Raw genomic sequence first — 25,892 nt, 5'->3', positions numbered from 1 at the left:
AGAAGGTTGAGAAAGCTTGAATTTATAAGCAATATGAAAGTGCAACAAAGTGCGAAATAGAAATGTGGAAAAATGCTGTAGTACTGGCCCTAGATAATGAAAGAAACAAATGTGCCCAATAGTAAAATGACACAATCAGCACATTGGTAGACAAAGTCCGACACGCTGAGATCAGTGCGTGGTGCAGAGATGGGGAACGCCCAGCAGGCTTGCGAGAACACCAGAGTCCTCCTCCCCCTCAACCACAGACTGAACCAGTGGCCAAGGCCAATCCATCCGAAAAATTAAAAACAGGCAACCAGACAGGAAATTACCCTATTGTATTGATTGATCCTTTCGGTTGATCCTCTACTACATTTTGTTAAGACATTTTTCTAAGCAACGCTGTTTTGTGTGTTTAAAATGGTAAAGCCTAGCAGCTACACAAGGTCTGTTTATTCACGTTTACTGTACACTGGTGTGTCTAATGAGTAAACCTTTATTTATAGGTGACCAGACTTTAAGAATTTGGGACATGAAGTCACCTGGATCCAAATTAGTAATTCCAGCCCATGAAGCAGAGATTTTGAGCTGCGACTGGTGTAAATACGATGAGGTACTTTATTATCTATCTGTGTAACCAGTCTTCTGCAAGCAAAGTAACGTACTGATAGTGCTACCATTTCTAGGCCAAAAGGGTTCCCGTTCGTCGAGAATAATGTTAATTTATCTCTCAATTTTGGCATGCTCATGTCTGTCTGAGGTATTTATTTTCTCCCTTGTTGAAATTATGATTTGTGTCCTTTGTTATTTCACCAAAAGTATTCACAACTTGTTTGAAATGCTCCACTCCTTTCTTTTATGGTCCTGTGTAGCTCAAAGATTTTGTTCAGTGGTGGCCACACACGCACACCTCCCATACTTCCACGAACACACCATACAGTGTTGTGTGCTTCTGACATACCCACCACCAACCGTCTGATGGCGGGTTCTATGCCTGGTTCCTGGGGGAATTGGCTGCTGGGTCGGGGGGCCTGCTGTGCTGCCATTGGGTGCTCAGTACCAAGATGTATTTCCTTCCCAAGTTAGTGGGAAGGGAATACATTATTTTAGGAGAGCTTGCATTATGTTGCATACATGCATTCCTTAAATGGGTCTCAGCCAGTTTGCTTAACAATCAGCGCAATTCAAATCTCAACTAAATGTGCACTTTCTCACTTTAACCTAGAAGCTCACAGTCTCCAGAACCCTAGTTATCTCTAGGCTGGACTACTGCAACAGCCTCCTTCTCAACCTACCTTCCTCTACTCTCTGCCCTCTGTAAATAATCCTGAATAGGGCTGTAAGACTTGTCCTTGGCCTCAAGCCCAGGGATCGTATCTCTCCAACCATTAAATCTCTCTGCTAGCTCCCAGTGGCTGCAAGGATCAAGATCAAAACCCTCTGCATTGTCCACAAGGTTTTCTTCATCTAGGCCTGCACTACATCCAACTCTCTCATCCTAAACATCTTCCTTCTCGACCCCTTTACCCAGCTACCTCCGAATCTCTGATGGTCAGATGCTTCTCCAGACAGAGAGTGAGAGGTAGATCTCTTTCCTCTGCAGGGGCCTCCCTCTGGAATGGCCTCCCTGCTCCTCTCAAACTTGAGCAGGACCCCCTCAGGTTCCGGAAGCAGCTCAAGACCTTCCTTTTCGCTTCTGCTTTCTCTCCCTTGCTGACCGCCCTGTCTGCTTAGCTTACTGGTCGCTTGGCTACCCTCAGAACCCCAAGGGCACCAGGCTCCTCCACGACCTGTAAGCACCTGTAACTGCCACCGCACACTTAGGGGTTGTATCTGTAAACCTACAGTCCTCTGCCTCCTTGCACTACTCTTACACGGCTACCCCGGCTGCACCTACTCAGAGCAATATGGCCCTGATTGCACTTCCCCCCCGTTTCCTCCCCCTAGCACTTCTCCTCTCCCTCTTGCCTTTGCACTTGCACAATCTAAATAACACAAGGCCCAGTAAGATAGTTTGTTTCATCCTCCTTATGTCTCCCCTCCTTGTCTTGTCGTGCTACAGGCACGTTATAAATGACTCATATATCATATCAGGTAGGACCATTTGAAATGGATTTTGTCATCGCACATATTCCTCATCTTTGATATTTGATATCCAGCTTCAGCTGCTTCGGAAACATTTTTCAGGAGAGGGCACTGTGCGTCGATGCAGTTGACTCGATGTCCCTCGAGGGCCTCCGTCTCGAGGGTGATGTCATCAAAGGTATATATAAAACATGCACAGTGCCTGTTGGCTTCAGTTCTGTTTTTCTGAGTAAGGTCACGCTTTGAGTAACTGCAGCTCACTTCTTTTGTTCTATTCGCGAAAATGTCTTCTTCCTCGACACCTACTACCCCGAAGACCGGGTTCAAGAATTGTCGGGACTGCGACTCCAAGATGTCGATAACCAACCCACATAGAGTTTGTTTGTTGTGTCTCGGTGTGGAGCACAAGACCTCGGCCTGTTCCAAATGCCAATGAATGACCCCCAATGCTCTGAAGGAGCGAAAGGGGAAATGGGCGGTAGGAAAAAAAACAAAAAAATCCCCATCGACTACGCCGTTGAAGGAACCTTCTTCGGACGAGCCGGGAGGTGACTCTTCTTGAAAGAAGAAGGTTAAAAGATCCAGGTCGGGCGTGGCTCCCACCACTCCTCATTGTCGAGGAAATCGAAAAAGAGGCACCACAGGTTGCGTTCTTTGACTTCGTCGTCAGACACCTCCCGAGAGAAGCTATCTTGTCCCACAAAGGCCTTCACAACAGCCGAATGGAAAGCATTTAGGTCAGAAATGCAAAAAATATTTGAGAGGCAAAAACCCTCAGCTAGCCATGCTCCTACCGCGCCTTCCATAGAAGCCGGTAAGGAAAGGGCTTGAGGCAATTCCTGCACGTCCTCAAGCCCGGGATGAAGGCCATAGCCTCATCAAGTGCCATTGAGGCCTCGACGCAATGAGAAATCATCAAAGGATCCTTCGAGCAGTAAGTCGAAGCATAAGTCGAGTTCGAGGTCATAACACCATCAACACCATTGACGCCAGCTGCGCCCTTGACACCGGCGCCACCATCGATGCCAGCCGCGCCATCTACACCCATGGTAATGGTAATGCTTATTTGTATAGCGCCATGCACAGGCAAGTGTTTCACAGCGCTCAAGGAGGGTGGAAGCATGGGGGAAAACAACAGTCGTTAAGAGCCCTTGAAATTCTGAAACAATAATAGTATGCACAAGCAGAATAAGTTCATATAATACAATATCAGTTGAGACAAAAGCAAATAGGTCTGACGACGATTCTGCAGTTTTCCAAGTGCAGTTAGGGAGTGAAGACAGGGGGGACCAGACAGAAGATCTTCAGGCAGGTGCATTCGGATCATGCAAGTGAACAGAAAGTTACGGGGTAGGAGGAGCTGGAGGGAGCGACAAGTCATGGGAGTGGTGGGGCTCCCACTGTACCCAGTCGGTGGAGACTGGGGGAAGTGCAGAAAGAGCCACTCTCTTCGGTCATTTCTCAAGTGAAGTGAGGAGGAGGTGAGTGCAGGGCCCGGAGGTGAGTGTGAAGGACTGGCAGGGGTGCCAGGGACCTGTGAGACTCTGAGGTACACCACGTGGCCAGTCAACAAGCTCTACGGAAAAGAGCAAGGAGAGAGGAGAGATAGGTTAGCACGATAGAGGGAGAGAGAAGGAAGAGAAGAGGCAGGTCTTGAGGAGTTTCTAGAATTTAAGGAGATCAGGCTCAAGATGGAGGGCGGCAGGGACGCTGTGCCAGTGGGAGGCCGCTGCTGAGGATAAAGATCTCCCTCCAAATCTCTACTTGGAAAATCCGCTCACTCGCAGAAGGTTGGAGGTAGATGAGCGGAGGGTTCGGGAGGACAGTATTTAGGTAGGCATCGTTGCAGATAGGTAGGTCCCAGGCCCCAGAAGCCCTTGTGGACAATGCAGAGGGTCTTGAACTTGATCATTGCAACTACGGAGAGCCAGTGGAGGGATTTCAGCGCCAGAGAGATGCGGTCCCTGGGCTTGAGGCCAAGGATAAGTCTTGCGGTTCTGTTCTGGATGAGTTGCAGAGGGGGCAGAGCAGAAACATGAAGGTTGAGGAAGAGGCTGTTGCAGTAGTCCAGACTAGAGAGAACCCGGGCTCTGGAGACAGTGAGCCACTAGGAGAAAGTGAGAAAAGGTAGAGTACCTCTGAGGAGGTGTAGCTGATAGTTAGACTTTTTAGAGATGTCCGAAATGTGAGAGGAGAAGGAGAGAGTGAAGTTGAAAATGACCCCAAGGTTTTTAGCCTCGCTGGTGGGTGCGGGCGCAGGCCTAGGGGAGGCGAGCCGGCGTGAAAGTGGGAAAGCGGGAGCAGGGGTCCCAATGCGAACGATCTTAGTCTTACAGGCATTGAGGCAGACGTCATTCGCTGCACACCATGACTGAATAGCGGACAGACAGTCGGATATGGGCGAGGAGGAGGCAGCTGAGGGGAGCCGGAAAGATAGTTGCATGTCATCCGCTTGACACTGGAAGTTAGAGGTGAAAGTGGCAATCACACGTGCCAAGGCAGCCATATTGTTGCAGAACCAGGGGGATAGGTTAGATCCCTGGGGAACGCCACAGGTAGAGAGAGCGATAGTCGAGAGAAAGGCTCTGAGGTCCACCTAGGATAGGCGGTCGTAGAGAAAACCGGTTAACCACGCCGAAGCCTGATCTGAGATTCCCAGGGTGTCACAGAGACGTGCGATCAGAATGTTGTGGTCAACCATGTCAAAGGCAGAGGAGAGGCCAAGGAGAATGAGGACAGAGGAGTGTTAGTGTCAAGGTTTGAGAGCAGGTCATGTCACCTTCGACACCATTGAAACCTTCAAAGCCGAAATCGACTTCAGTAAAGATATTGATGACTCCTCGAGCGTCGAGTTCAAAAGTTCGGAACTTGCAATGCCAATTCTGGATAAGACATATATTCCTTTACCAATGAAAGATTACTTCAGGTCACTAACCTCAATTTATGGGGAAAAGGAGCCATCAGATACCAATGCGCCATTTGGGTTTCAATATGGTACACCAAATGTGCCCGAGAGTTTTATTTCAGAAGAATCAAGATTAAAAGATCTTTGACAACTTGCAAACAGCCAGTGGGGTAGACACTTCACCAGAGCTGGAATTTGGTAGACCTGAAGCTGGTGAGCATGCAGATGTATCATATATACAGTTGATGTCTAAGGTTGTAGACTACTTGGGATGGAGTAAGCCTACCCTCCCCTTCGAGCAGGATGATTTGACGGACATCCCTGAGGAGGGTCCACAAATGGATCCCATTTACGATTTAACATCGCGCTCCAGAAAAGAGTGGCAGCAAATTGGGAAACGCCAGATTCTAATCCGGCAGTAAACAGAAGCCTGACTAGAAAATACCACCCATCTAGTAGGGACCTCAACTACTTATCAAAACACCCCACCCAGAAAGTCTGGAGGTGCAGGCAGCTACGGCAACCTCAAAGCAAGCGGCTTATCCTACCATCCCTCCGGATAGGGATGACAAGAGAGTAGATGCATGGGCAGGGAACTTTTTTTTTTTAACTTTATTTATTTGGCTTGACAACACAAAAACAACAAAAGACACTCAGAGCGTGGCATCAGTACATGATCATACATAAATTAAAACATTTCCAGTACAGGGTTGGCATTACATAGACATTCAATGGGTCGGGGTCTAGGTGATGTCACGAATACAGGGTCAAAGAGTCGCTCCTCAAGGGGTGGCATCAGGGGAAGAAAGGGTGGGGATGGAGGATTCAGTGTCTGAGTTCGAGTTCATGGTGGACATATAACTGCGAAATTTCTGCCAAATGTCCCTCGGTATCCAGTGTGGGTGCTGCAATGCACCCCAGGCCTCCTCAGTATCGTGGGCCCACGTGACTGCCCTGAGCCACTGTGTATGCGTGGGTGCTCTAGGCCGGAGCCAGTTCAACAGAATGCAGCATACAGCCAGCAGCATACAAAGACCAGTGAACTTCTTCGAGTCACGCCCCAACTGGGGAAAGTCTTGGAAGAGGCATTGTAATGGGGATGGATCTATAGTGTGGTCCAGTATAGTAGATAAAGTGGTACATATTTCGGGCCAGAATTGTGTCAGCCGTGGACAAAACCAGAGCATATGGATATAGGGAGCCTGGTCGGAGCCGCATCTAGGGCAGCTGGAAGGAAGATCATTGAACACATGGTGCAGTCTGCTCGGGGTGTGATGATATCTGTGCAGCACATTGAATTTTATTAATTTAAATTGAGAGTTATAGGATAAGTTGTGGGTGCAAGTACACATACAGGACCAGCGATCATCAGTAATCTCCACTCCAAGATCCTCCGCCAACCTGTGTTTCAATTTAGTAAATGAGGGGACACCCCTGGTCTGCAGCAGGGTATAAAGCCTTGACACCTTCCCTTTAGAGGAGTCGAAGGAGCACAGCTCTGCAATTATGGGTTCATCAGGTGGCACTGTAGGGAAGTTGGGGTATCTAGTTTTGAGACTTTTCTGGAGAGAGGAGTATTGCAGCCATGCTGATGGTTTCCTCCCTAAGGGGGAGTGGGAGGTCTGACCATTCGAGAAAGTTACATTGTTCAAAGACATCTCTGAGTGCTAAGAAACCTGCGTCGGCCCATCGGGATACAATAGATTGTGGGATGCGTGGAACATCTGGGAGGAAGTTCCAGAGTGGAAGATCCCAGTGGAAGGGGTAGGGCATGTCACCAGTTTCCAGATTTTAGAGAGAGCTAAGGATGTACTAGCTATTGGATCCGCCGAACCAGGGTCTGCCGGGGCGGGTTTGAGAATGAGGGGTCAAATTTCCCGATCGCTGACCATCAGTTTCTCCAGCCGGACAAGTGGGGGGGCGTCTGCGGTGTTAAACCAGTGGGAAGCAAATTGGGATTGAACTACCAGCCAATACCTGAGGAAGTCGGGGGCGCCGAACCCACCGAATTCCATAGAAGTGGTCAATGTTGTTAGTTTGAGTCGGACTGTACCAGAGTGCCATAGGAAAGTGTTGGTTGTGCGGCATAGCGTCCGGAAGAAGTCGTCATCTGGCCATAGGGGAAGATTAATGAATCGGTAAAGGAGTTGGGGCAATACAATCATTTTAAGTATTCCTATTCAACCTGCTAAGGAGATAGGGAGTCTAGTCCAGCTCGAGGTTTTAGTGGCCAGGTTTGTAAGGTGATTACGGTAGTTGTCCTCACGCAGCATCTCGGCACAACGGGAAACCACCACCCCAAAGTAAGTGAACCTAGATTGGGACCATGTAAACCCCCCTGGTCTGAGGGGGGTTGCGTGTAGTCAGTAAGCGGGAATAGGACAGATTTAGAGCAGTTTACCTTTAGACCTGATATGTGTCCGAAACGGACCACATCCTCCAGGATCTGGGCAAGGTTGGTATCTGGGGAACGGATATAAAGGAGGGCGTCATCAGCGTATAGTGAGACAATGTCGGATTGGCCCGCAGTACGCAAGCCTCTATGAGCGTGTGACTGGCGCATCATATCAGCAAAGGGTTCCATGGCTATGGCGAATATTAGCGAAGAGAAGGGGCAGCCCTGTCGCGTTCCTCTGGCTATCTGGAAGGGGTAGGAGCACCTATATTCTGTGTGGACCCTGGCCGTTGGACCAGTATAAAGCAGCTTAACCCAGGCGCGAAAGCTGGGTCCATATTTGCATTTCTCTAGGGCTCACCATAGGTATTCCCATGATACCGAGTCAAATGCTTTCTGCATATCTAAGGCGGCTGCCACTGCCTGTACCTCTGGACCAATCCTGCTGATCACGTTGAATAATCGTCTCAGGTTCAGGGAGGTGGATCGGCCTGGGACAAACCTGCTTGATCCGGGTGAATGATGTGGGGCATAAATGAGGTCAGTCGTATAGCTAATAGTTTGGCAAATATTTTGACATCACAGTTAATTAGCGAAAGGGCAGGGAAAGTTTTTTCTGCTGGGAGCATGGTTCTTAAATCAGCAAACTCCACATGTGCCTTAGCAAAATTCTCATTCACTCTATGGGACTGTATTTCCATGGTGGCGGAGCACATTCCCGAGGGGGAAGAAAGAGACAGATTCTTGGCTATTGTTAGAGACGGCAAAGAAGCCATGTGCAAGTCTCTTCAATCGGGTCTGGAATCTGCTGACAGCATCAGCAGAGCCATGGCTACAAGCACCGTAATACGCAGATTTGCGTGGTTGAGGAAGTCTGGATTTGCGCCGGATGTGTAGTCCAGACTCCTTGACATGCCTTTTGACGGGTCTCACCTTTTTGACAACAAGGCTGATGAAAGGCGGCAGCCAAATCCTTAGGTTCCGCTATTAGGCAGCCTCAGCCCTTTTGCCCCAGTGGACAGCCTTGGAGGGGTAGATCTTTTCGTACTACTCCTCAGTTGGAAGAGCGAGAGGAATGGCTGGTCAAAGAGGCCAAAGAAGATTCCCTTGTGGTGGACGAGGGAGAGGTGCAAAGCCTGCTCAAGCAGGGGCATCCTTAGCAACCGCCACTGCGTCCGCCACCTCAAAACCTCTATGAGGTCTTGAGTCACATAACATCAGGGGAAGGCAGGCTGTCTCAGCATCTGATTGAATGGTGTGGCATTACTTTGGATGCCTGTGCATGGGAAAAAATAGCCCAAGGTTACTGCCTTCCCTTCATTCAGAAACCTCAGAACCATCCACCGTGGAACCACTCTTTGAGAGATCCAGTCCCACTCCTTGTGCTGGAAATTTTGACCATGCTAGAGGAAGGCGCTATAGAACCCGTGCCTGTAGCAGAGTGGAACAAGGGATGGTATTCTCCACATTTCCTAATACCCAAGAAGGAAGGAGGACAAAAACCCATCTTCTACTTGAGATACTTGAACAAGTTCCTCAGGATGGACAAATTCAAGATGATCACAATTTCTCAGATCCTGTAGTCCCTCCAACTCCAGGATTGGATGGTGCCATTGGACCTTCAGGATGCTTACTTTCATGTGCCTATACATCTCAAGCACAGAAAGTACCTGAGGTTTGGTGTTGGCATTCTCATTATCAGTTTTGAGATATGCCTTTCGGGCTGACCTCCGCCTGAGGGTTTTTACCAAGCTGATGGCAGTGTTGGCAGGGAGTATCAGGAGAGGGCGATTCACATCTACCTCTACCTGGACGATTGGCTGATTTAGGGTGCGTTCTCCCGAACAAGTCCTGGATCATCTCAATGTCACCTGCCACTCTCTTCACAGACTTGGTTTCTCCCTCAATTACAAGAAGTCCCATATGACACCTTCTCAAAAGCTCCATTTCATCAGGGCTGTACTGGATACCTCCTTGCAAAAGAGCTCGCCACCCGAGGTGAGGGCTCAAGACATTCTGCAGATGGTCTCCATATTTCAAAGTGCCCACCGTCTCCCGGCCTTCAAATTTTTGAGGTTGATTGGCCTCATGGCATCCTGCATTTTTCTGGTGCCAGAGGCTTGCCTGAGAATGAGATCCCTTCAGTGGGCTCTCAGAACACAATGGTCTCAATTTTCAGGAAACATGTCTGACCTGTTTCAGGTTCCAAGCAGGGTCACACAGGATCTCCTGTGGTGGGCCTGCAAGGACAACATTCTGAAGGGAGAACCTTTTTGGCAACCATGGCCGGAGATAACAGTAGTGACAGACACCTCACTCAGAGGGTTGAGAGCCCACGCCAACGATCTGACAATCAGCGGTAGTTGGTCTCAATCAGAGTCCAAACTGCACATCAGTCTTTTAGAGGTGAGGGCAGTTAGACTTGCGAGACTTGCGCTGATGGCTTTTCTGCCCTCTGGACGGGGAAAGAATGTCCTAATAATGACGGACAACACAGTGGCCTCGTACTACCAAAACAAGAGAATAGGTGTAGGGTCACTACCACTGTGCAGAGGTGCAATGCAACTCTGATACTGGCCAATTCAAGAAGGAATCTCCCTATCAGCAGTTCACCTAGCTAGAGAGGAGAACATGGCGGCAGACGCTCAGAGCAGGCAGAGCACAGTCTCCCACGAGTGGGAACTAGCTCAGGAAGTCTTGCAAGAGATCTTCATCCTTTGGTGAACCCCTCAAGTGGATCTGTTCGCGACCAGTGTGAACCGGAAGTGCAAACTGCACTGTTCCAGGGAATTTCCTCCAAGAGGAGACACGTTCGTGGTGGACTGGGAGTTTCTACTCCTGTACACGTTTCCTCCTGTCCCCGTCATTCGTCACGTGATCAGGAGGTTGAGAAATTCGGGAAAATCATGATCCTAATTTCCCCAGATTGGGCCAGGAGGACTTGGTACCCAGACCTTCTTGACGTGTCCATCTGCCCTTCAATATGTCTTCCACAAAGAGAGGACATTCTCTTATGAGAGGAGGGTCGGGTTCTCCAACCAGAGGTCAAGACTCTCAGCCTTCACGCATGGTTTCTGAGAGGCCGAGATACAAGGATTGGGATCTTCCAGATGATGTAATGGAGATTTTGCTTTCGGCCAGAAGGCCAGCAACAAAGCCTTGTACCGTTGCCGTTGGAACAAAATTCTGCAGCTGCTGCAAAGACAAGAATGTAGACCCTTTACTATGCAAGAGAAAAGAGGTGTAATCTTTCCTACTATACCTTGCCAATCTGGGGCTCCAGGTTGGAACAATTAAAGGCTATTTGGCGGCGCTATCCATTTTTAAGCACTCCTCAGAGGAATCTTCATATTTTACAATCCCACTGGTAACTCAATTTCTAAAGGGACTCGCCAATGTGTTCTCCTCCATCTCCTTTCCAGGTTCCAGTTTGGGACCTTAATCTGGTATTCAAATGTCTTATGTGTGCACCTTTTGAACCGCTACGTTCATGCCCGTTAGGGTGGCTAACATTTAAAACCATTCTATTCATAGCATTAACTTCAGCCCGTAGAATGAGTGAATAACAGGCACTATCATCCAAGCCACTCTTTACTATTTTCCACAAGGATAAAGTTCTTGTGAGGGATAAACCTTCATTTTCACCTAAAATCATTTCAGATATTCATGGAGGACAGAAAATTGTATTGCCCACTTTCTATCCTGGCAAAGAGGAGGAGAGATTACATGGATTGGATCCACATAGAGCTTTAAGCTTCTATATCTCTAGATTATCCAAACTTCGTATAGATTATCAGCTTTTTATAGGCTGTACAGGTCTCAAACTGGGTCAGGCTGTGACAAAGCAGACCTTATCCAGATGGACCTTTCTGGCAATCTCGGAATGTTACAAGCTGGCAGGCAAGGATCCTCCGTAAGGCTTAAGGGCCATGGCTACCTCTACGACTCTGTAAAGGGGTGTCCCCATCAAAGATATTTGTGAGGCAGCTATGTGGTCTACTATACACACGTTCACAAAGCATTACTGCCTCTCTTGGCCCCCTTCCTGCTCCCACCTGTGAAGCTAAAAACCTCGGGGTCATCTTCGACTCCACACTTTCCTTCACTCCTCATATCTCTGATGTCTCTAAGAAGTAACACTACCAGCTGCACCTCCTCCGAGGTATTCTTCCTTTCCTCTCCTTCCTCCAGACGCTCATTGTCTTCAGAGCTCTGGTTCTCTCCAGGCTGGACTACTGCAACAGCCTCTTTCTAAATCAGCCTGCCTCTACTCTCCGCCCTCTGCAACTCATCCAAAACAGGACTGAGAGTCTTGTCCTTGGCCTCAAGCCCAGGTATTGTATCTCTCCAGCACTGAAGTCTCTGCACTGGTTCCCAGTGGCTGCGAGGATTAAGTTCAAAACCCTCTGAATTGTCCACAAGGCCTTCTGGGGCCTGGGACCTCAATACCTACAACTCTCTCTTCTTAAATTTCTTCCTTCTCGAGCTCTTCGCTCATCCGCCTCCAACTCCCTCAGAGCTAGTTGCTTCTCCAAGCAGCGAGTTGGTGGTAGATCTCTTTCTTCTGCTGGGGCCTCCCTCTGGAACAGCCTCCCTTCCTCTTTGAAACTCGAGGAGAACCATCTCCGGTTCCGGAAACAGCAGCTCAAGACCTTCCTTTTTGCTTCTGCTTACTCTCCTCCTCTCTGCTGCTGATCTCCTGGGTCTGGGTGAATCTGAATCTGCACTGGTTACCTGGCTACCGTCTGTTCTCGGACCCAGGTCCCTTCCCCGCCAGTTGCACACCTGCACTGCCCCCCTGGCAACCCATGCACTCTGGGACTGTTTCTGTATCCCTACAGCCTCTACTAGCACTCAACAACACCTGATGTCTGCACTTACCCTGCACTTGCAACCTGCTGGCAGCACTTTTATTTATTGTCTTTATTTATTCTACTGTTATCCTATGTACTGCACTCCCCCTACCGCCTCCCCCACACACTTTTCCCCTTCCCCCCTCCCTGCACTTGCATGATCTCAATGTCACCTGGCCTAGTAGGATTGTTGTCTCTGTCTTCCCTCTGTTTCCCCTCCCTTGCCTCGTCGCGCCTTGAAACACTTGTGTAAATGCGCGTTATAAATGCCATATAATCAGTGAGTCTTCCCTCGTCAGGATGGAAGCTTTCAAAAGGCTGTCCTACATTCGGTTCAGGGAAACCATTCAGAGCCAAATGTTTACTCCCTCCGCCAAATCAAACACTGCTTTGGAAGTCTATCTAAGATGAGGAATATGTGGGAGGACACAATGCATTCGAAGAGCAAGTTACTTACCCATGATAACGTTCTTTTGACTGGATGTTCCTCCCACTTTTTTCCTCATCGCTCTGCCAGCCTACCCCACAGTAGAATTTCCCATGCTGTTACAGCTTTTGCTCCTTCGTAGCTTATATGGTGAAACCCGTGGTTATGCAGGTAGTTTTTACTGTAAGAAAAAACAGAACTGAAGCCAACGGGCGCTCCGTGTGCTATATATACCTTTGATGACATCACCCTCGAGACGGAGGCCCTCGAGGGACATCGAGTCGACTGCATCAACGAACATCGGCCACTGCCTAGTTTCTTTTCCAAAGCAACTGAAGCTTGATATCGAATATCAAAGATGAGGAATACGTGGGCAGAACATCCAGTCGAAAGAACGTTACCAGGGGTAAGTAACTTTTTCTTCTGTTGGTATTAATGAGAATGGGGCATGAATGTACCATACTTGCCAACCCTACCGATTTAGGCGGTAGGATACTGCTTTTTAAGCAGTCCTACCGCCTACCGATTTATTGGCACCAAATACCGATTTTTATTGTAAAAAAAAAAAAAAAAAGATTATTTTTTTTTTATGCCCACGCCAGCTCGGGGGAGTCTTTCAAGGGATCCCCCGAGCTGGCGTAGCGGGAGAAGGCGCGGCATGCAGGCTTTTGATGTCAAAGACACCCACGGCGGTGGGCTAAATGCGCCCCTCCGCCGCGGGTGCCTTTGACAAAAGGTGCCATTAGCCCCCCACCTCGCCAGCTCGGGGGAGTCTTTCAAGGGCTCCCCCGAGCTGACGCAGTGGGAGAAGGCACGGCATGCAGGCTTTTGATGTCAAAGGCACCCACGGCGGTGGGCTAAATGCGCCCCTCCACCACGGGTGCCGTTGACAAAAGGCGCCATTAGCCCCCCACCTCGCCAGCTCGGGGGAGTCTTTCAAGGGCTCCCCCGAGCTGGCGTAGTGGGAGAAGGCACGGCATGCAGGCTTTTGATGTTAAAAGCGCACACGACGGTGGGCTAAATGAGCACCTCCGCTGCGGGTGCCTTTGACAAAAGGCGCCATTAGCCCCCCACCACGCCAGCTCGGGGGAGTCTTTCAAGGGCTTCCCCGAGCTGGCGTAGCGGGAGAAGGCGCAGCATGCAGGCTTTTGATGTAAAAGGCGCCCACGGCGGTGGGCTAAGGGCGCCCCTCCGCCGCGGGTGCCTTTCACAAAAGGCACCATTAGCCCCCGACCACGCCAACTCGGGGGAGTCTTTAAAGGGCTCCCCCAAGCTGGCGTGGTGGCAGAAGGTGTGGCAGGCGTCTCATTGTCATTGAATGCACCCGCGGTGGCGGGCTCATTCAATGACAATGGGCTGCTGACGCGCCCTATTCCTATCATTACCTCTTCGCCTGACTATTTTTGAAACTTTAAGATTCCTACAGATTTTTTGTCACAGAATGTTGGCATGTATGATGTACTTTGTCACATGTGTTGGTCTCGTGGTTGCTGTAGCCTACTCTCCGGTGAGCATTGGAAGAAGAGACTAAATCGTCTACTTTTACGTGAATGTCACTTTAATAAAATATATTGTCTTCCTTCTCCTGGTCAGCAATTGAGTGTTGTATTTGCAGGCTGTCACCCTGATTTCTCTAGAATCTAAGTGGATTCCAGAAACACATTTCCAATGGTGTTTTCTCGCTAACTTCTCTTCATTATTTTAACTTCACTTTTTGACCACAGCCCAGCATCGATATGCTAGGCAATTCTCCTCTGAACAAGAATACCATCAGCAACACCAGGCAGGTGTTTCGGCTTGGTTAGGCCTCCTCAATGATGTGAAGTTGAACCTCTCCAAGGCATAGTGAGCAAGAGTAACAAGTATTGCATATAAATGTCCTCCAACTGTTGGCCCTGACACTAGCCTTGAAAAGTTTGTAAGCTCTGATGAAACCAAGACATGTGCTACTTCAGATGGAGAACACAAATGTAATATTTTACATCAACATGTAGTGGGAGCATATTCCAACATGCTATCACACATTGGTCAACAGATGTGACAATGGTGCCTTCAAATGGGGACATTGTAAGTAGCACCACTCTTGGCCAGGGATTTATAGTTGACTGGCAGGCGTTCTGAGGTTTATCACCAACAGGGTCACAAGTGTGAGCAAAACCCTAAATCACTTGGAACAATATTCACCCCTATGGCACAGCAAACGTAGATCTCTTTGCCACAAAGAATTCAAAACGCCTGTGTTTCTCCAACAGGGTCACTAGACAATGCACTATGAATAAACTGGTAGGGGGATATTTACAGACACACTTCCTCCATCTCCTCTTACATATTCGGTAATACAAAAAACTGCAGTGGACACGCATGATATTCATTCTCATTGCCTCTATGTGGACAAGGCAAACCAGGTATCCGCCTTTGCAAAACCCTTCAAGTTACACTTGCATCTACATCTGCTTATTCAAGAATGATTAAAGAGATCACATCCCAAAACACAATCACTTACCTTAGCTGGCTGGCTCTTGAAGTCATGTAGTTTGGTCACTTGGGTTTGCTCCCAAGACGCATGGAAATGTTAATGGACCCATGTAAGCCAAATACAATATCATTCTGCAAGTGCACAAGTAACCAGATCAATCCTTTGCAAGGTACACCAACAGATATAGTCAAATATCTATTGTACTTTTTGACTCCAGGATTAGCATATAACTCATTAAAGGACCATCTTTCAGCATTACCTGCATTCATTACTTCGAATGGATTGTGTCCTCCAACGTATTCCTCATCTAAGATGTGTTCCATCCAGCTTTAGCTGCTTTGGAAAAATTTTCTCGGCAGAGGGTGCCGTGCGTCGATGTCGAGTCGAAGTCCCTCGAAGGCCTCCGTCGAGGGTGACATCATCAGGTATACAAGTACCACGTGCAGCGCCCGTTGGCCTCCGTTCAGTTTTTCCGCAGTACGTGTTGCTTCAGAGACTTGGCGTGCCTCGAGTAGTCCTGTGACGCAGTTATTGTAGCGATATTCGAGAATGTCCTCATCGTTGACCCCGACTACCCTGCGTTCGGGGTTCAAAAAGTGTAATTCCTGCGATTCGAAAATGTCAAACACGGACCTGCACCGAGAATGTCTGTGGTGCCTCAGTGAATGCCACGCCATTGAGGCCTGTACGAAGTGTCAGGCAATGACGGGGAAGGCCTTGCGAGAGAGGAAGGGAAAACTACAGCTAGGTCAAAAACCCGACCGAAAAGCCTCTAGCGTTGAGTCGAGGTCCCGTGAGGAGAAATCTCCTCGATGCGAAAGGCAAAAGCATCGGTCTAGGTCCCGAAGTGGGACACACCACTCTTAGTCTTCGACGAAAAAGTAAAAAAAATGCCCCTTAAAACATTCTTCCTCCGAAGAATGGGAAGCATTTAGAATTAAAATGATGGAGGTATTTGAAAAGGCTAAGCCTCTGTCCGCGCCTTCTTTGGAAGCCGGCCGAGAGCGTTACCGTTCCGACAATCGCGCGCGCCCTCGAGCCCGGGTCATCGAAGGAGAAAAGATCGGGAACCCTCGAAGGACGCCAAGCGAAAAAGATCGCTCGAGTCCAGTCGACCGTTCGAGGTGACCGACGCCGTCGAGAACCCGACACACCTCGAAGGGCGTGCCTTTCGAAGAGCGCCTGGACGACCTAGAAGCCAGCTCCACTATTTCGTCAACGCCATCGACACCCTTGTCGACGTCGACCCGAAGCCCTCAGCGCCAAATGTTTCAAAGGCTCCAGTTCAGCCAGAAGCTGTCAAAATAGCAGTAAAAGAAAAAGCTGCAAAGGCTGTAAAGCCTTCAGTCTCCACTGATACACCTCTCCCAGAAAAGATTTTTAAACCTCTTCCAAGGAAAGAATATTTCAAATCCTTAACTTCAATTTATGAAGAACAGGAGAGGTCTAAAGAGGAGGATGTTCCTTTTGGCCTGGAATATGGCACCCCAAATGTTCCAGAATGCCTGATTTCTGAGGAAAGCAGAATGAGGGATCTGGTGGAGACCTTGCATAATGCAAGTGGAATTGACGCTTCACCTGAAACAGATTTTGGCAGGCCAGAACCAGGGGAACATACCAGTCCATCATACAGGCAGCTAATGACAAAGGTGGCCAAATATTTAGGATGGACTAGACCACCAACTCAGTTCATCCAGGATGATCTGACAAATATATTGGATCATGGTCCCACCGAAGATCTGATTTTACCCTTCCAGGTAGCCTTACAAAATAGGATGGCCCAAAATTGGGAGACCCTGGTCTCTATTCCTCTGGCGAATAAGATCCTTGCTTCAAAATACCGACCTTCCAACAGCAACCCCGGCTATCTGTCCAAACACCCTACTCCCGAGAGTCTGGTGGTCCAGGCAGCCACAGCTTCAAATAAGTTGGCATACCCTTCCATCCCTCCAGATAGGGACGACAAGCGTGTGGATGGTTGGGTACGCAAAGTATTTTCAGCTGGGAGTATGGCGTTAAAATTGGCCAACTCCTCATGTGCCTTGGCAACATTTTCATACACTCTGTGGGAGTGCATTGCAATGGAGGCGGAGCACGTACCAGAAGGGGAAGAAAGGGAAGGATTCCTAGCCATTATTAGAGATGGAAAGGAGGCCATGCAGGAATCCCTTCAGTCTGGGTTGGACACTGCATATAGTGTGAGCTGGCCCATGGCCACTAGCACGGTAAGGCGCAGATTTGCGTGGTTGCGAAAGTCTGGTTTTGCACCAGATGTGCAAAACCGTCTTTTGAACATGCCCTTTGACGGGTCTCACCTTTTTGGCAACAAGGCTGACGAGAGCCTTGAGAGGTTGCAGACCTCAAAAGCGGCTGCCAAATCTTTAGGAGCTGCTATTGGGCAACCTCAGCCTTTTCGTGCATTAGGACAATCTTGGAGGGGACGATCCTATCGTTATTACCCCTCATATGGAAAGGCGAGAGGAATGGCCAGTCAAAGAGGCCAGAAAAAAGCCACTTGTGGTGGACGAGGAAAACGTGCAAAGCCAGCCCCAGCTGCAGCCTCTTTACCACAGCAACCGCCACAAAACCACTTTGAGGACTTGCAACACAAGACACCTGTGGGAGGCAGGCCGTCACAGCATCTGCAAGAATGGCAAGCCATTACTTCAGATGTTAGGCCTCTTGTAACGCTCACCTGATTCCCGCAGAGGCGCCGGTCTTGACTGGGTGAATGCCGTATCTTCAAAGGTGATGTATAACACACGGTTGGCTCTTTGGGCTGGACCTCTGTGCACTGTATGTCTGACTCGAAGAGTAAGATGTCTTAGGTAAGTGACCGCCGAGCTCTCCATCTGCCTCGGGGCAGGGTGCCGTAACCAGTTTCTTCACTGGATAAGGGTGCAGGCCTCTTGACCTCAGAGGACTGCTGTCCGTCGTTAACTGCACGAACGGTAAGTTCTGGGCACTTCAAATGTCTTAAAAGTCTTTTGTAATGATATCTCTTGTTTTGCAGGGTTCCGGCGATGGCGGATGGCTGGCTGATGAGAGTTGAGGATCGAACCCGCGTGAGGAATAGAAGCGCCTGGAAGCACGTAAGTAAGCGCTTGTAGCCTGCTTCACGATGCGCACTAACTGTCCCTTTTATCTTGCAGGTACAAGTTCGGAGCTTTAGAGAAGCTGAAGGGTGCTGGAATACCCACTGGATTCGGCGTGGGAAGGAGTAATGGCACGTGAGTAATAAAGTTGCCCAATGTCTTTAAACGCACCTTCTTTTGTCTTTCAGATGCGGGATGCAGCGCCGAAGGCCTCCGGAGCGTGCGAAGAGCTGGTAAGCTTTTGTCTTTCAGATGCCGGAATGCAGCGCGAGGCGTTGGTGACAGCCGATGGACCAGGTAAGAGATGCGCTGCCACTGAAGATCGTAGTGCTAACCTGTTCTTTCTTTGTCTTTACAGGTGCTGCTGAAGACTGGATTCCAGGATGGTAAGCCTTTGTTCCCTTAGGCCCAGGATCAGAAGCAGAAGACACGATGAGCGTTCTGCTGCAGAGAATGCAGAATAACGCAAAGCAAGATTCATCCATCGGGTGTGGTTTAAATAGCCTCCTGTAGTGCTTAGGTCTCTCCTTCCACAGCCACGCCTAGGTAAGAAAAGAGTTCCTGCTTTCCAGAAGAGTTCCAGTGTTCTGAACCTAGGGAGTGGCTCCTGCCCCACCCAACAGGAAAAGTAGTCCCAAACAGAAGAGGATCAGGGGTTCAACTGGCAGGTAAGTAAGCAGCATGGTCTGCTGCAGGTAAGTCCACCCAAGCATTATGAGCCCGGCGCTTCCAGCGCTGGGACTGGGCATCTTTATGAGCCTGGTGCCACTGGCGCCAGGACATGGTCCAAAAGGTCCCAATTGGGACTGGCTGGCACTCGGAACCGGGGTTATGGGTCTGCTTCCAAGGGAGTCAGGCAAGTCCTGATCTTTTGGAAGCAGAGATCATGACAGCACCCCCCCTCAAGGCCCCTCCCAAACCGGGCTTCTCCGGGGGTTTGGGCTTGTTAGGAAATGTTCGATGAAATCTTTTGATTAGACGAGGCGCGTGGACATATTCTGCAGGTTCCCAGGATCTTTCTTGGGGACCGTAGCCTTTCCAGTCAATCAGGTAAAATAGTTTAGATTTGGAGATCTTGGAATCCAGGATGCTTTTGACTTCAAACTCGAGTTCTCCATCAACTAGAATAGGTTTTGGAGATGTAGTTAGTCGGGTTTGAGGTTGCACGGGTTTTAATAGAGAGACGTGGAAGACCGGATGTATCTTCATGTGAGGGGGCAAGTCCAACTTGACCGCTACTGGATTTACTATGGTAGTGATGGAATAGGGACCAAGGTATCTTGGGTTGAATGTGCGTGGTCCTTTTAGAGGTAGATATTTGGTGGATAACCAGACTTGATCTCCTACTTGATATTGGGGGGCTTCCTTCCGATGTTGGTCTGCTCCTTTCTTGTATTGTTCTTAAGCCCTTTGAAGGTGAGAAACGGCTTCCTTAAAGGCTTGGGTGATTGTAGAATACAGGTGGTCTACTGCTGGTGTTCCAAGATCTTGGAGTGGATCCAACTCCGAGGTTTGAGGGTGACTACCGTATAAAAGAAAAAATGGGGTCTTCCCAGTTCCCGAGTGGACAGAGTTATTGTAGGCATATTCGGCTATCCAAAGGATATCTTTCCAAGTTTTTTCAGTTTGTTGTAGCATGCAGCGCAAATACTGTTCCAGAGTTTGATTGGTCCTCTCGGTTTGTCCGTCGGTTTGAGGGTGGTGGCTGGTCGAAAGTCTCACATCAATTTGAGCCGACCGACAGCAACTTCGCCAAAAATGAGAAATAAATTGACTACCTCGATCCGAAATTAGAACTGAAGGAAAACCGTGCAGTCGGACGATGTTTTCGAGAAATTCTCGGGCCAGAGTTGCTGCTGTTGGTAAGCCTTTGAGTGGAATGAAATGCGCCATCTTGGAGAATAGGTCCACGATTACTAGGATCGTATTGTATCCGGAGCATGGAGGTAGATCGGTGATGAAGTCCATAGAAAGCGTATGCCAAGGGTGAGGCGAGATGTCAATAGGGCGTAAGAGGCCGGCTGGTTTTTCCTTTTGACTCTTGTTTTGGGCGCATACTCCACAGGACATTATAAAGTCTATGATATCTTTTTTCCAAGACGGCCACCAGAAGTAGCGCTTGATCTTTTCCGAGGTCTTGGTCATACCGGGATGTCCTTCCATTAAAGAATCGTGATAACAAGAGATTACCTTTTTCTGTAAATCTGTGCTGGGCAGGTATAACCGTTCTTGGAAATATAATAGGTTGTCCTTCACCGTAAAGTCCTTTCCCTGCAGATGCCAATTCTGTATGTCTGCTGGAGTTACCAGTAGCCTGGCTTTATCCTTAACTTCCTCTATGGATTGTGTGGGGATTACACCTAGAATTCTTTGTTCGGGAATGATAGGTACAGGTTTAGGATTGATCAAATGTTCTTCCACTCCCATCCGAGAAAGGGCATCAGCTTTACCGTTTTTTGTACCAGGTCGATAGGTAATTATGAAGTCAAACTCGGCAAAGAATAGTGCCCAACGGAGTTGCCTAGAGGATTGAGCTTTTGCGGTTTTCAAATATTGCAGGTTTCGGTGATCTGTAATCACAGTAACGGTGTGTCGGGCCCCCAGAAGATAATTCCGCCAAGCCTTAAAGGCGGACTTGATAGCTAGAAGTTCCTTATCAGTAATAGTGTAATTGATTTCAGGAGGCGAGAATTTGCGGGACCAAAATGCCACGGGATGCAACTGATTGGTTACTGGGTCCTTTTGTGATAGAACTGCCCCCATGGCAAGGCTCGAAGCATCAGTTTCAACGATGTAGGGGAGTTCTGGGCGAGGATGTTTTAAGATCGGTGCAGAGATAAATCTAGTCTTCAAATTCTGGAAAGCTTGTTCCGCCTCGGTAGACCATTCAAAACGTTTGTTTTTCTTTAACAAGGCGGTGATGGGCTGGACTATTCGAGAGAATTCGGGGATAAACCTGCGGTAAAAGTTAGCGAAGCCTAACATGCTTTCAACACCTTTTGGCGATGGCCATTTGAGAATTGCATCGACCTTCTTTGAATCCATACGCACTCCGCTAGGAGATAATATGAATCCCAAGAATTCAACTTCAGTCACGTTGAAAACACATTTTTCCAACTTAGCGAAAAGTTTGTGTTGACGCAATCTCTCGAGGACCATTTTCACGTGTTTCCGATGTTCAGTTTCCGATGAAGAATAAACGAGGATGTCGTCAATGTAAACAACAACACACACATCTATGAGCTCTCTGAGGACATCGTTCATAAAATATTGAAAGGCGGCCGGGGCATTGCAAAGTCCGAAGGGCATGACCTGATATTCAAATAGCCCATACTTGGTGCGGAAGGCCGTCTTCCATTCATCGCCCTCTTTTACTCGTACCAAGTGGTAGGCTCCTCTAAGATCCGGCTTTGTATATATGCATGCTTTTCTGACTTGGTCCAGGAGTTCAGGGATCAAAGGTAACGGATATCTATTCTTAACGGTGATCTGGTTCAGGGCGCGATAATCTATACAAGTTCTAAGGTCCCCTTCTTTTTTTGGAACGAAGAACAAAGCTGAGGAAGCAGGGGACTTGGAAGGACGAATAAACCCATTCGCTAGGTATTGATCCAGGTATTGTCGGAGGTGAAGATTCTCAGGCTCGGTGAGGGCATACATTCTACTACAAGGAGGAGTAGATCCAGGTATCAGGTCTATCTGGCAGTCATAAGACCTATGAGGAGGTAGAGAGTTAGCCTGATCCTTCCAGAAAACATCTTGGAATTCTAGGTATTCAGGAGGTAACTGGGGAGCCTCCGAGGAAATTGCTGCCAGTGCAACACCAGGTCGAGGGTGACAAGTAGAGACACATTCTGGAAACTGAACCGTTCTTGCTCGCCAATCGATCTAAGGATTGTGCTTCTCTAACCAAGGAATTCCTAGAATAATCTGGAACTGAGGGGCCTTGATCACATCGAACACGATCTTCTCATGGTGTCCATCTTGACTTACTAGCGTCACTTCTTGGGTGGTATGTGTTACTGGTCCGGAGGCTATCTCCGTACCATCCACCGTAGTAATGACGTCCTTTACAGCCTTTGGACAAAGAGTCAGATTCATCCTCAAAACCATTTCATGATCCACATAATTGCCGATGGCACCGCTGTCGACGTAAGCTTCAATCGCATGTAATCGATCCGGATGTTCAGGGCTAATGAGGACCATAGGTATCACGAAATGTGAGGTCACGGAACTGGTTTTAACGCTCGGCAAGAGGACCTCTATTCTTGTCGGGCGTGGTCGTTTCCCTGCTCAGAGTTTGTGACCCTGGTAACTGCAGCTCCTACTGCCTTCTTGGCTGGTTTCACCGGACAGTCTCGAAGAAAGTGCCTCGAGTTTCCGCAATAGAGGCATAATTGCAGCTGTTTTCTCCTTTCCCGCTCCTTTTGTGTTAGTGGTCCTTTCAGGCCCCCTATTTGCATGGGTTCCCCGGAGTCTACTCCTTTGGTAGGAGTTGGTGGTTTGGAAAATACTCGAGCATCAAACTTGGAACGATCGGCCTTCCTGTTCTGCAGTCTGTGGTCAATTTGAACGACTAAGTCAATATAGTCCGAACAGTTTTGCGGGGGATTCACTACTTGGGCTAACACATCTTTGAGCTCTCCACGTAGACCTCTATAAAACAGCGTAATCCTTTTGTCCTCAGGCCATCGAGTTTCCACTATCAGTCTGTTGAAAGACGCAATATAAGCCAAAAGGTCTTGATTACCCTGTCGCAATGAAAGGAGCTCATTGTCCAAGGCCTGCCCCTGTGAATGTCTTGCAAACAGTTTTTCCATACTGAGCTGAAAAGCTTGAAAATCATGGAGAACCGGATCATCTTGATTAACTAGAGGGATCGACCAGTCTGCCGCATTGCCACTAAGGTACGAAAGCACGAAAGCTACCTTAGCTTGATCAGTTGGAAAGGCTGCTGGCCGGCATAAGAAGTGCAACCGGCACTGGTTAATAAATACTGCAAACCTCTTTGGGTCACCAGAAAATCGTTCGGGCGGAGCAAGAGGTACATTCCCAGGTAGGTTGATCTGCACTGGGTTCGTAGAGGATGTTGAAGGAAGATTTGCCCCTGATGCGGGTAACGGAGTTTGTCCGGCTTGTGACTGTAGCAATTGTCTAGCGAGATCGTCTGTTCGCTCCTTGGAAATAATCAGTTCCCTTCTTAGAGCATTCGTTTCCTAACGGGCTGCATGCACTTCTGCTCTTAGTTCCCCAAGTAACTGGGCTAGCTGGTCGGTATCCGAGGTTTCCATGGCGCCTGGGTGGGAGTTTTGCAGTAGGCTTTGCGTTCTGTAACGCTCACCTGATTCCCGCAGAGGCGCCGGTCTTGACTGGGTGAATGCCGTATCTTCAAAGGTGATGTATAACACACGGTTGGCTCTTTGGGCTGGACCTCTGTGCACTGTATGTCTGACTCGAAGAGTAAGATGTCTTAGGTAAGTGAACGCCGAGCTCTCCATCTGCCTCGGGGCAGGGTGCCGTAACCAGTTTCTTCACTGGATAAGGGTGCAGGCCTCTTGACCTCAGAGGACTGCTGTCCGTCGTTAACTGCACGAACGGTAAGTTCTGGGCACTTCAAATGTCTTAAAAGTCTTTTGTAATGATATCTCTTGTTTTGCAGGGTTCCGACGATGGCGGATGGCGGGCTGATGAGAGTTGAGGATCGAACCCGCGTGAGGAATAGAAGCGCCTGGAAGCACGTAAGTAAGCGCTTGTAGCCTGCTTCACGATGCGCACTAACTGTCCCTTTTATCTTGCAGGTACAAGTTCGGAGCTTTAGAGAAGCTGAAGGGTGCTGGAATACCCACTGGATTCGGCGTGGGAAGGAGTAATGGCACGTGAGTAATAAAGTTGCCCAATGTCTTTAAACGCACCTTCTTTTGTCTTTCAGATGCGGGATGCAGTGCCGAAGGCCTCCGGAGCGTGCGAAGAGCTGGTAAGCTTTTGTCTTTCAGATGCCGGAATGCAGCGCGAGGCATTGGTGACAGCCGATGGACCAGGTAAGAGATGCGCTGCCACTGAAGACCGTAGTCTAACCTGTTCTTTCTTTGTCTTTACAGGTGCTGCTGAAGACTGGATTCCAGGATGGTAAGCCTTTGTTCACTTAGGCCCAGGATCAGAAGCAGAAGACACGATGAGCGTTCTGCTGCAGAGAATGCAGAATAACGCAAAGCAAGATTCATCCATCGGGTGTGGTTTAAATAGCCTCCTGTAGTGCTTAGGTGTCTCCTTCCACAGCCACGCCTAGGTAAGAAAAGAGTTCCTGCTTTCCAGAAGAGTTCCAGTGTTCTGAACCTAGGGAGTGGCTCCTGCCCCACCCAACAGGAAAAGTAGTCCCAAACAGAAGAGGATCAGGGGTTCAACTGGCAGGTAAGTAAGCAGCATGGTCTGCTGCAGGTAAGTCCACCCAAGCATTATGAGCCCGGCGCTTCCAGCGCTGGGACTGGGCATCTTTATGAGCCTGGTGCCACTGGCGCCAGGACATGGTCCAAAAGGTCCCAATTGGGACTGGCTGGCACTCGGAACCGGGGTTATGGGTCTGCTTCCAAGGGAGTCGGGCAAGTCCTGATCTTTTGGAAGCAGAGATCATGACACCTCTAGAAATAATAGCCCAAGGTTACTGCCTTCCTTCCTGCCTTCCTTTTCTAACACAACCTCAAAGCAACCTACCAGGGACACTCTCTTTGAAGCTCCTCAGGAAGGACAAGTTCAAGATGGTCACTCTTTCTCAGATCCTTCAGGCCCTTCAACTTCAGGATCGGTTGGTGTCATTGGACCTCCAGGATGCTTATTTTCATGTGCCAATCCAGCTCAAGCACAGAAAATACCTGAGGTTCGTAGTTGGCAATTCGCACTGCCATTCGGGTTGCCCTGTGCCCCAAGGGTGTTCACCAAGTTAATGGTAGTGGTGGCAGCGCAACTCAGGAGAGGGGGGATTCAGATCTACCCCTACCTGGACGATAGGTTGATCAGGGCACATTCTGCCGAACAAGCCTTGGATCATCTGAAAGTCACCTGCCACTTCCTCCACAGACTGGGTTTCTCCCTCAATTTAAATACGTCACAAATGACACCTTCCCAACAGCTCCAGTACGTAGGGGCTGTATTAGATACATCCTTGGGAAAGAGCTTGCCTCCCAAGTCGAGGGCTCAATACATTCTTCAGATGGTTTCCAAATTTCAAAATGCCCAAAATCTGCAGGCCTACTACTTCTTGAGATTGCTCGGCCTCATGGCATCCTGCATTTTTCTAGTGCCAGAAGCACACCTGAGGATGAGATCCCTTCAATGGGCTCTAAAGACTCAATGGTCCCAGTTCTCAGGTCCAATGACGGATCTCCTTCAAATTCTGAGCAAGGTTCGACAGGATCTTCTGTGGTGGACTTGCACAGAGAACATCCTAAAAGGAGAACATTTTTGACAACCATGGCCAGAGATTACAGTAGTGACGGACCCCTCACTCATGGGGTGGGGAGCTCATGCCAACAATCTGACAATCAGCGGTTGTTGGTCTCCATCGGAGTCCAAACTACACATCAACCTTTTAGAGCTGAGAACAATCAGACTAGCGCTGAAGGCTTTTCTGCCATCTGTCAGAGGAGAAAATGTCCTGATAATGACGGACAACACAGTGGC

General features: G+C 48.8%; 1 protein-coding gene and 1 pseudogene across 2 annotated transcripts in view; both read left to right on the top strand.

The window, feature by feature from the left end:
* PEX7 (peroxisomal biogenesis factor 7) overlaps positions 1-25,892 on the top strand; it is a 1,557,721-nt gene that overhangs the window by 724,694 nt on the left and 807,135 nt on the right. For both annotated transcript variants that reach the window (XR_011268107.1, XM_069607655.1), the window contains exon 6: positions 489-595. Coding sequence is in view for 1 of the 2 variants with exons in the window: in XM_069607655.1 (XP_069463756.1) it covers positions 489-595 (107 nt within the window). In the remaining variant the exon portion in view is untranslated. The remainder of the gene's footprint in view (positions 1-488; positions 596-25,892) is intronic.
* LOC138468446 (protein O-mannosyl-transferase TMTC4 pseudogene) overlaps positions 2,972-25,892 on the top strand; it is a 77,395-nt pseudogene continuing 54,474 nt past the window's right edge.

Source organism: Ambystoma mexicanum, chromosome 4q, assembly GCF_040938575.1.
Source record: "Ambystoma mexicanum isolate Mex_15411 chromosome 4q, UKY_AmexF1_1, whole genome shotgun sequence".
NCBI classification, from domain to species: domain Eukaryota; kingdom Metazoa; phylum Chordata; class Amphibia; order Caudata; family Ambystomatidae; genus Ambystoma; species Ambystoma mexicanum.
Note: the sequence above shows the minus strand (reverse complement) of the source record. Positions and strands in the feature narration are given on the sequence as shown.